General features: G+C 40.3%; 1 protein-coding gene across 1 annotated transcript in view; it reads right to left on the bottom strand.

Moving 5' to 3' along the window:
* Window positions 1-12,314, bottom strand: part of TMEM131 (transmembrane protein 131) — a 138,644-nt gene that overhangs the window by 78,793 nt on the left and 47,537 nt on the right. The window contains 1 exon segment of the mRNA XM_025207248.1: window positions 5,712-5,780. Coding sequence (XP_025063033.1) covers window positions 5,712-5,780 — 69 coding nt within the window.

Raw genomic sequence — 12,314 nt, 5'->3', positions numbered from 1 at the left:
TGCAAAAAAGCACCCACCGGCAAAAACTAAAGTTGAAACCTATGATTTCATGTGTGTATTAGGACTTTTAGCTCTACTTGCTTATTCCTTCTTGGATTAGCATACAGACATTTTGGATAACCATCTGATGCTCTGTTTATTTCTCATGTTCAAGATTGTTTCGACTCCCCATATTGTTTCGCACTCTTTCTTCCTTGGCCTTTATGCTGATCACCTTGCTTTTTACACGCCTGTGAGGTTTTGTCTCCATCCCCAATTGAACCTAGTTTAAGGCTCTCCTCATTCCTCCAACTCCTGTAATAGAAGTCTAATTGGTGGACTTCACTTTTTGAGCTATGTTCACATAATCCCTTTTAAGCCCCAGAAGAGGCTTTTAATTTTGGGATTTTTTTCAGTGCTAGTTCAACAAATACTTGGCTAGGATGGTTTAGACATGGATGATCCTGCCCTGAGCAGGGCATTAGAATTAGATGACCTCTTGATGTCATTTAAAACTCTGCTTTTTCATTATTCTATGAGCATCTTAGACTAGGACACTGCTAGATAAGACCTCTTTTCTAGTTTAAAGGAATCTCTGTTTTGTCTAAACAAAAAGAATAACATGTTTTAATTACTATTTTACTGGATGGGACGGGTAACGTTAAGAATAGGTTTCACCACAGCTATAACATGAGATCTCTCTCCTATGTAGTAGAAGAATTGTTATTAGCATGACAGTCTTAAGTGTCTAACTAATTACATTGCACAGGTGTTCAGGAATAAGTTTAAGATGCCACTGATTATAGGAGATTTCACCATTGAATGAGAAATTGTCTCTTACCTTAAATTTATACCAGGATAAGCCTATTATTGACTAAAACAGTGGGGGTCAAATTTTTTGGCAGGCAAGCCACAAATTAGCTCCCCCTCCCACCCTGCCCCGAGTGCTACTCCAATCCTCTCCCTCTGCCTGATCTACTTGCTCTGCTTTTTGCTCTGTACTCCCTGCTCAATCTCCTGTTCTGCCTTCTGTTTTCTGCCTTTGCTGCTGCTGTGCTGCCTGTCCCTTTCCTAATATGTCGTGTACCATACACAGCACAACTGTGCCACTTGTGCCACAGGTTAGCCACCCCTGGATAAGCATTGAGAACCACAGAGAATACAGACCACTATAACACTTAACAGATACAATGATTTCTTGTTTCCATCTGACAGGGAAGTTCAGAGACTTCCGTACTATCGGAAGCACTGTAAACAAACAATAATAGTTCCAAAGTAATTATAATATACTGCACAGATCAGGGTGTCAAAGGCCCAGTCTGCAAAGCCCTATCACCTGGCCTGTGATGCTCCCCATAGGGTTTGAACTGGACCCACACAACGTGCAAGGGGTCCGTTTAGGGCCTGCAGCCCTGGCCCCACACCACTCATCCAAAACTTCAGGGACTGAGGCGTTTGACACCCCAGAAAGATTCATATTTGGCCTTGGTTTCACAGAATCTCAGATAAACAGGGCTGGACGGGACCTCTGGAAGTTATAGTCCAACACCTTGCTCAAGGCAGGATCATCCCTATCCAAACCATTTCATATAATTGCTTGTCTTACCTGTTCCTAAAACTGGTCATGTAATCATCAACCCCATCACAAATACAAGACACCAAAGCATCCTAATCTGTCACAGGTAAAGCAGGGGGGATGAGGGCTGCCAGTGTCCCACTGTTGCACGGGCTATAAAAATGCACTTGATTCAAGGAAGAAGGGTATTGCCCCTGGTACAGAGGAAGGCAAAACCACCCACAGTCCGTACCAATCTGACAATGGGGTAAAATTCCTTCCTGAGCCCAAATGTAGTGATTAGTTTGACCCTGAGCAGAGGGGCAAGACCCTCTAACTAGGAACCTGTAAATTTTAGACCCAGCAGAGCAATGACACACCCCAATCAAAATCCCCAATCTTGGCTGAATCCAAAATCTAATGCTTTTGAGGAAGGCAAAAAACCCACCCAACTACTGCAGCAACAGGAGGCAAAAAAAAAAATATACTTCTTAGCCCCATGTGGCAACCAGGAAAGCCAAGAAGCATGGGAAGAACAATATATGCTTCATACATTGTGCACACTAATTGGACAACAAGAACTCCCCTTTCTTTTTCCCTTCTAGAAACTTATCACCTGTAAGTTTTCTAAAATTTTAAAAACATCCAGAATATCTACTGTAAACAGAAAATGCTTGGGTTATTTTCAAATGAAAAGTAGATATTTGTATATACTAGCATACAGGTTACTGAGATAAACACATAATACCACTCTATCACTTTGAAGACGGATCAGATATTTTCAATTTTGTTTTTCTTTATGAAAACATTCACCCTCAAATAAGCATTTGATTTTCTAGTGTTCCAACTAACAGAGTATATTTACTCACATACCACATGTACCTTCCCCCAAAACATTATCCTTCCAAAACTGGGTTGCAGGTCTTAAGCAGGGAAGTTGATTTTCTGCTTACAATAGCAACAGTGGCATTTCTATTCGGGCAGCAGTTATAGAATCAACTGAATTCATAGTTCATTACAATCTGCTTGATTATTGTCAGTTCATCTTCACTCAGCCAGTGTAAATGGTCATTAACCAATAACCAAGCTACTTCAGCAGGTTTTGTGGGAGAATTAGTAATTTAGCTACTTCTGATCTCTTTCCTATTTGATAGCCCACAGACTGTTTTTAGCTCTTTTCCAAGTCCTAAAACTGCCCATGGAAACCAGTCTTTAGCAAGACCTACAGGTCAGTTTGTGGCTGACCATACTAGAGCTGCTAACAATTCAGCTGTGAAAGAGTTAAAACTTGAGCTTTTGCCTGACCAGGAAAGGGAGGGTGTCTGGGTTGAAGATTAGGCTGCCCATGCTGACTTGCAGTCATGACTCTAGAAAAAAAATATTTTCTCCTTCATTCTGCCTTTCCAAAAAATAGGGGCATGTCTTATTTGGGACACATAGTACATGAAAAAGTATGGTAAGTTTTAACAATATTATGGCAACAGCCATTATTTCTTTCAAAGAAAGAAATTTGGAATCTTATGGCCCGTACTCCACTAGTATTTAGTAATCAAGCACCTTGCTATGGAAAGAAAGTGAGAGCTTATGAAATTAGTACATATACTTTTTAATACAGTGGTGCTCAACTCATCCAAACCCTGCAGGCCCGACCTGACATACACAGCTAACTCATGTGTCTGAACATTTGGCAGCAGAATGAGCAGCAGCAGAATTAATTGCTGTGCCTCTGGGACATGTGGCAACTAATGCTGCCACCAATCCCCTGCTGCCAAATTTCCCTACCTGTGGGTAGCCCTGTGGCCCAGATCTTGCTCACCCCTGCTTCAATAGGCTACTTTTAGTGGTGCATGGGATTCTTTCATCCTAAGTGCAGGATTTTGCAATTGTCCTTGATGAACCTCATGAAACTTCTTTTAGCCCAATCCTCCAATTTGTCTAAGTCACTCTGAATCATATCCCTACCCTCTACTACTCCTCCCAGCTTGGTGTCATTTTAACAAATGCTGCAAAACTCCAAGTCTGAATATACTGTATTTACATGCATAACATGCACACCTTTGACCCAAAGCCAGTCCCTGAGCCCCCATGCTCAACTGTGGTAAGTGTCTTCAGTGGGGAAGCTGATTTTTCTTCACTGAAATAGAAGCAAGCATGGGGACACTACTGAAAGATGGCTGCTACACTTCTTCCTCTGCTAGTCTCAGGGAAGAAGGGGATGTTCATTCTTTGTGGTCAAAACTAATGTTAACCCTCTCATAGCCACAGCTGCTGCAATTAGGATCCCCTGCATCCCACTGGAAAAATCTTTTTCTCTCCACACTGCCTTTGCATATCTCAATTTGGGGTGTGTAGTATGGAAAACAATATGGTGTATTTAGGCAATCAAATAAAAGTGACCCACGCTCTCAATGAAGACGCATTGCAGACATTTACCAGCTTAGGAACAGACCACTTATATTTGTGCCCATACATGTGTTTAGGAATTTCCAGACACTAGTTTTGAAGAGGTCAGCCTGTATTTTCAAAGCCAAGCAAGCTTTCTATTTTTAAACATGTATAAAAAAGTTCTCACAGTTTTTCCCCAGTTATCCCTAATATATTATTAAAGTTTGAATGCATTCTATGTTGACATCATTTTAGACCAAGGTTACTCAGCCAGAACCTGCCTATGGCACTGTCATCTGGCCCATGGGGCTTCCCCTGGGCATGTGGGAAGCCCTGCAGGCTGTGGCCCTATGTGCTAGATCACTTGCTAGTGTAGTTACTGATCCTGGCATATATGGCTTAATCCGGCAGGTGGGAGCAGTGCAGGACCTGATCCTGGTGCAGGGATCTGATCAGACCTGCAGGACTGGCCCCATTCTACTCACCTGGTCCACAGGACCAGGTTGAACATGATTTTAGGCAAAAGAATTGTGGCAAGGCATTTCAACTAGTCATCAGAGGTAAAACTTTTTTTAAATCATTATACTATACTTCTCGTGTGTGTGTGTGTGTGTGTGTGTGTGTGTGTGTGAGATTCTATTATTATTGAAATTATATTTTACCTGCTGTAACTAGTTTAAATGCTTTGCCATAATTTTTTATACAATACACACTTAAGCATACAGACATGTCTACAAAACGTAAAAAGATGTGCATGTTTGCATACATGCATGTGTCCGTATACGTTTAAAAATTCCAGATAAAACATTTAATGAACAAAAGTTGTTATACTACCATTTAATTGAAAAATTTAGGCATGCACTTAAAAAAAACAACTCATTTGGCATCTACTCCATAACAGTGCATCCTTTGAGAGCTACAGACTTACACCCACTTGCAGAATTCTGGATCTGCATTATCTAACATTTCAATTTTTCGTAGCAGGGTTGCTTAATCTAAAAACAGCTCAAGTATAACCGACAGCACCTTTTGTAACTCTAACAAACATTTAGAGTATTGCTTTAGGACATGTTTGCAAGTAGAATAGAGAAAGTAAAACATTTCTGGAAGAGTACATAACAAAAAGGTAGCTTAATTTTTCAAAGCCATGCATAATATATACAAATCCTTTAAAAACTAAGTACAGGAACAAAGCTGGTCATTAGAATAAAACTACCATACTTACTTGAAAAGAAGACCCCAAATACTTCCCCCCAAAATCACTTCCCATGAAATCATTAAGCCTATGTAAGCAATTTCATTTAGAAGATAAGTTTTAAGTGAGCCTTTAAATTCATGCTTTCATTTAAGAGTTCTTGTATACATTTATAAGCGCTATACTCAACCATCAATTTTAAGTATTAGTATAGTGGAGATGCAATTAAATGACATATCCTACGACACATAAGTACTTATTTTACCCTTTAAAAACTTGGGTTAGTTTTCTAATCATGACCAGGAATTAATATCTAGAAATTATTGAAATGCTAAAAACTGCAGACTTTGGGCTTAAAATATTCTCTTCCTCAGATGAAAATAATTTTTTGTCCCAGTTTTGGCTATCTCAAAGAGCAAGAGGCAAAGATGATAGAGACGCCATGGTGGTAAGTCAATGTAAATAAGTAGATGTTACAGTTAGGTTAACTGAAGTTAAAGACAACTTACATACCTGACAGCAGAACTAAAGTGTAAGTGCTATAAGCTAGTTTAGAAGATGGATATAAAAATGAAGGCAAGGAGATTCCCAACTTACTGTTCATGGAAGTCCAGCATTGGTGGCTCAAACCGTATAGGTCTGCAATTCCCCCGATACAGGGATACACTGGAGGAAAAAAACAATACTGTTACAGAAATAAATGTAGCAACACGTACATTTTTGCTCCCTACTTCTATGTCTTTCTCGTGGCAGGCTTTCCTAGCAAAAGAATGCTGGATACCTATATATGTACTAATACTGGAAGGAAGTACTTGAGAAACTTGTCCAAATGCAATAAGATAACTTTACCAGATGCTCAAAGTATTTTTTTAAGAGTACTTGAGTACATATATTTATTAACAAGACTCACTAGATGGGTTAAAGAAAACTGATCTGGCAGTAGATTATATTAAGACTACAGATGTTAGAAATGTACATACTGGGAAATTAACATTATAACTAAACCAAAAAAATACATTTCAAAGATAAAATTTAGAGAAGAAAGATTTTTTTTAATGGCAATACAGGAATGTCTACTCATGTCGTGACAAAATGTGACTGAATCCTTTATGCATACACTGGAGGTCTCTTAGAGAGTCTTAGACAAGCTACAGTGTCTGGGCTACAAAGAGGAGGAGCAAAACAAGCAAGTTCCAGTAACCAATAATTTAGAATGAAGAAAAGATGACCTGAGAGGAACTGCTCTCTAACACTGTATTTTGACCCAAGGCGTTTACCATATGAGTAATCAATTAACAAGGAAAAAAAAAACAGGAAGGAAAAAGTAATGGCTCAGGAGAAACCATTATTCAGCAAATCCTTGAGTTCTTGAGAGACAATGCCAGGACAGGAAAAAAGGCCTCGGAACCAGAGAATCAAAAGACATGGAGTAGGCAACTGTTGATCCCTTGGAGGTCTAGTCACCAACACCTTCGACATGTACACCTAGGCAGAAGTATGGAGGAGTGGAGGCTGCCCAAGACCACCAACCCCTCTTTACACCAGAGACAGAATCCAAAGGTTAGACTGAGCCCAGATGTTCAGTGCCTCAATGGTTCTAGCTTTAGCCAGAAAGCATCAGGTAAAAACCACTGCTGACTACCTAATGCCTCAGCAAGGATGCATTTCCGTCAGGGTTATGACTCTTAGCTTTTTTCCAACCAAGGACAGTGTGGGCTAGGATTCTGAGGCACCCTATACTCATACTTTGCAGGTTGCAACATTGTGGTATTTTTATAGGAACTACCCCACTATATGTAGCCCTGTCACACTGCCACCAGGCCCTCCAGTCAGATGCAGTTTATGGTCATACCCAGGACCCCAAAAGATGCACACCAGGTTTAAGAAGACTCTCTATGTGCAGGAGGGCTGTCTGTGAGAATCTTACTGGGAAAGACATCTGCTAGGATATCTGAAAAAGTTAGATCAGTCTTGGTGACCATTCAGGAATAATAAGCCTTTAGAGAATGCAGACACATCAAAACTGAATTTTAAAATCTTCTCTCTCAACACTTGGTTCTTACCATTAAACCCAAGTACTTTTTCTTTTAAGGCAGCTGTTTTGCCATCTTCTACCATTGGCTACAATCTCCTAAAGGAAAGAACTGCAGTCAGATTTGCTGGAGAAGCATGGCTAAAATACAGTGCAATATAGCCGAGAGCCCAGTTTGAGAGGCAGAAATGTGGAATCCTGTCTCAAGACAGGTAAAAGAATGAGAAGAAGGACATATCATACTTGTTGCTATTACGTGCACTATATCTGTATCTATGTAATAAAGATGCAGTGCACTTATGTGCACGTCAAAAATGCATTGAAATCGATCAATTTACAGCTGGCCATAAATTAAAGGTTTTATGCAAATTAACAGTGAGTTTAGTGATTTCAGATTAGGATACATTCATAACCAGAGTACAAATGCCCTGAGGATTCCAAATACATATTCTGACTGTGCTACTGCATCTTCACTTCTACTGATACCTGTGATAGCCAAAACACAGCTAGAGTAAGTGTGCCTATCTGCAGTACAGTCGCACCCAAAGACGACATATCTGCAGACATACCTAAAGAATCTTCATTATCATACCTCTAAATTTTATTCTAACCCATGCAGTACGAGGTGGGTCAACCTTTTCACAACACTTCGATGCACATACTCTGACAATGAAGTATAAAACCCAATGCGGGCCCATATTATATTCCTCTTTATTTACAGGCTCTGCTCCAATTTCACAATTTTAAATTTCAGAGCAGTTTAACTCGAACGAGAACAACAAACTCATACATTTCAATTCTGAAAAATATAACTGTGAGGACTAGCTGGGGTTACCTCCTTCTAAAAGGATTTAAAAGGGCAATTATTTCAAGTACTCTACAGGAAATCTTTTTTTCCCCTTTCACATATGAAAGTTTGGAAAATTTGTCTCATTTCAGAAAAAATTCAATACCTGCAGGACATGTTGGTCCTTTCTATAGAAAAGTTCTCTGAAAACATGTTTCAAAAAAAGGAATGAGTGAAACTATAGCACAATACCTACTGATTCTTTCTAGCAACACAATACCAAGAATTCTTTCCAGTTACTGAAGGGAGGAAATTCAGCTGGGACAATAAGTGACAATTTTACAATACTCAGCCATATAGAATTCCAATAGGCATTTGATTAGGTCCAACTTAAAATCTCATTGCCATTCATAATTAAGACAAACAGCAGTTTGTACCAAATCCAATTCCCATCGTCAAGTACAGAAACAGATGTACATTATAATATTTTCAAGAATAAGTAACTGGACTCTCAGCTTGGAGTAGTTCCCGCAGTTTAAAACATATCCACACCCACCTCTATCGTGGCTCACATGGGAACAAGTAGTAGTGGAATTCCCAAACTGTCTACCTGAGATGCTCAACATGAGGCAACTTGCAGTAGATTGTTCAGAATAGGATGTCTGCTCTTCTAGGCTCACCCTCACTGACAGCTGGATACACCCTTGGGTAGGGCCAGATTACAGCACAATCAAAATTAAGATAATTGTACTGCATATGCCTAGAGCCAAAGCTCTCAGTCTTCTATCAGAATCTAAGCTTCTACTCAATTCCCAACAATCTGTGTTTCTAAACCTCAGGCGTCAAGAAGAAAATCCTGATTAGTGAACAGATGTAAATGAAGCAGTAATAATTGCTATAGAAAGCCTTGCGGTGAAGGGGGGAGTTGGCAGCCTCTGGGGGGAGGGAGGATTGGGGGGGGAGTCACCTGGCCCCACAACACTGTTTCTGCTAACACGAGCTCAAAGAGCATACCTACCCTGCAGTAGTACAGTGGCCTGGTTTGGCTTGGCTGTTCCCAAGCATGCCATGTCTGTCTATTCCTATTCACATGTTGAACACACAAAAGCATACTGGTGAGGCCACTGTGGAGTGTCCTGAGATTGCTCTCAGACTTTTGTCCAGCATGCTGATAAGCAACTGCTAGGGACAACTATGGAACAGCTCCAAAATGCCTCAGTGTCCTTTTTCTTCACTTGAGCATGTTGTCCCCACAGGCAAGACTTGGGGGCTAGGGTGGTAGCCCTCTTCTTCATACCATCTATTTATTGCCAACAATGGGACCTCAGCCACTAATGCAATTTGCTCTAGTACAACCACAATGGGGCAAAACACTAGCAGATGAGTTTTACATCAGCACAGCTTAATTTTGAAAAAGCTTACGTGCTATCCATGTGCACTCCTACATCTAAACTAGAGGCCAGGTCTGACAAAGCCACACAGTAGATTGTACAGATAATCTGATCACCTCTCTCCTTTCTTACATACTTTGTTCAACAATGAAATAGTTAACAGTGTTCATATTTAAAAGTGGCCTTGGGTATGTGCATTAATATCTCAAGAGTTGAACTGAATAAACTGCATGCCATATGTATTTCTTTTCAAACCTTCTACAAACTCAGGCAGGCATTACCACAATCACTGCACTTCAGTATTTTGAAAGTTATACATACTTACATAGATCAGAGATTTTAGAACCAGGTAGGAAAAAAAAGCAAAAAAGGATTATTAAATAAAATAAACCTTAAGTTGAAAAAATAAACATATTTACATTTGAAATTATGATAATCTATGTTAAGATTCAGTTAATGAAATAATGATTTTTTTTTTAGTAGTACATGTTTTACTGCCAAAGAAAAAATTCAAGCAACTGAGTTTGGGTAAGTCACTAAGCCCTAAAATCAGTTTGTTGAAGCAAAAAACAAGATCTTGATTGCCACAGCTTTTTCTACAAATACAGAAGGTATTTTCTCCATTTTAGTTTATTCAACCATTTCAAAGTTGAGAAACCAGTTGGGAGCTGAAAAATCTGGAAAAGCAAAACAAAGTTTCCTGCCCACGAATAAAAATGAGGTGGGCGAACCAGAGAGATGCAAGATTTGAAGGGCATGGTGATCAGAACCAAATCAGTTGAAATGACTAAACTTCGTTTTCTAAGTCACTGGTTTAAATGCAGAGCATTTTTTTGTTTTATACCTATCACTTACATAACCAATATATTTTAAAATAGTTTAATCAAAAATTTAAAACGCTGTTTGAAAATTTAACTGAACAGCAATTTCCATCCAAATGGACCTTGGCACAAACAAGGGAAGGAATCCTGCCTTGTCTGCACATCAGAGAGCAACTCACAAAGACATGCTCATGGACCCAGAGGAGCCGACTTCCACCTTTAGCTTCCTCTGTGCAAAACTAAAGTTTATTTTCTACCTATGGTGATTTTTTACCATCTTTAATTTTCTCTGAGTCTGAGGAAGAGTGTGTGCGTCTACAGAAAGCTTGAAGAAAAAGATTTTTTTTGTGTGATTTCTTAGTTGGTCTAATAAAAGGTATCATCTCTGAACCAAGAGTTCTAGAGTTTTGCATTTCTTTTTGGCACAAACGAGTAATTCTAGCAAAGAAAAAAGCATCATTCACCATTTACTAAATGGCAGAAGGCAGGGTGACAGTTCAAAGAAAAGGAACGTTTCTTCCTGGCAGTTTGTTCCTATCATCTGACAAAGCCAGTCGCTGCCTACAAAAGCGCAAGCCTCTCTGGACCAGTCAGTCTCTAAGGTGCATCTCTAAATTAATTTCTTTTCATCAAGAAGCTTCTTCATATCCTCATTTTCCCTTTGTGCATTTTATTAGGCATCCAGAGTCACAGCCTACTGTCAGTAACACTTCTTTTTACCATTTTAACTACTACCTTGGGAATTTAAGATTTAAAACACAATGCAAATAACATTTTTAAAAGATGGCTTGCCTCTATTCAATAAAAGGGGAAAAAGCAATATTAGTAGAATACATGCCAGATTTTAGAATATTTAAAATACTGGATGACTTGGAAGAGTTTACTACATTTATCTCATTACAACACAATATGAAAGCCACTTCTGAAAAAAACAAAGACTACTCAACATGTCAAGAATTCCTACAAGCTTCACTGAAAACACATTTTCAATACAAATGGTACCTTCAACCAAAGGATTAACTACTGAATATTTCTGCTTTACAGGACAGTAGTTAATCTTATTTTTTCCTCAACTGATTCAAGTTGGATTAGATCCTGAGAAAGAATGACCTGCATCTATGATTATTTAATTTGAATACATGTGATAACAAGTAAGACCATTTTAGAAAGGTGCGTATTACAATTGAACAAGCTGGGGATTAAAAAAATCCCTCCTGAAATGTGGAGAAGAGGTCATAAATAATAGATCAATAGGCCAGCCAGACTGGTATCCTGGCAAGTAGCCTCTATCACAGGGGTGGGCAATTATTGAGGCTGGAGGGTCACTTACCAAGTTTTGGCAAGCTGTCAAGGGCCGCAAAGGTAGTCCTGCTCCTTGACAGTAGCCCCACCCCCTTATTGCTATCTTTGACCAGAAGTCCAACCCCTAATGTTTGCCACCAGAAGTCCCTCCCCTTGTCCCCACCCAGAAGTATTTCTGGGGGGAGGGGGTTGCCATCTTAGAACCAGAAATAAACCAAATCATACGCTAGAAGTCAAACACCTACTATAACGTATTTTAATTTTACTATGAAAAATATTTGTCATGATCTGTGTTTGCGTACTGTACACAGAGGTGACTGCATAACTCAAAAATAAATTCTTAGTCTTGTACATTATGGTTTGTGTGTATGTATGTGTGCAGGTGTGTGGGGTGGGGTGTGGGTAGGGGGGGCATAGGGTATGTTGGGGGACTGTGTATATGTGGGGGTTGTGGGGGCCGGGTGCAGATGTGTGGGGTGTAAGGAAGGGTGGGGACCTCCCCCCACACCCCCCATGGTGCAGCAGCAGCAGGTGGAGCACTCAGGGTACAGGCACCCGGTGGGGCACGGCTCCAGCCAGCACTGCACATCGTAGCAAGAGGTGCAGCCTCTACCAAGCTGTCTGCATCACTGGCGCTCCCCTGAGACTTATGCACAGCCTCTGCATTTGCTGGGCGCAGGAAGCAAGCCCCAGGTGCTGGAGCTGGCTGACTTCCTTGCCTCCCTCCCACCCTCCCACCACAGAAGGCTTCCCCCTCCCTTGCTACACAGCCCCAGCAGGGAAAGCAGCTGGCTTCGGTGCCTGGGGCTTCCCTCCCGTGCCCGGCAAGTGCAGGGGCTTTTCCCCCGTGGCAGGGAGGTGCGGTGT

Source organism: Alligator sinensis, unplaced genomic scaffold (genome assembly GCF_000455745.1).
Source record: "Alligator sinensis unplaced genomic scaffold, ASM45574v1 scaffold144_4, whole genome shotgun sequence".
In the NCBI taxonomy this organism is placed as follows: Eukaryota; Metazoa; Chordata; order Crocodylia; family Alligatoridae; genus Alligator; species Alligator sinensis.
This window is presented reverse-complemented; position numbering and strand designations above follow the sequence as displayed.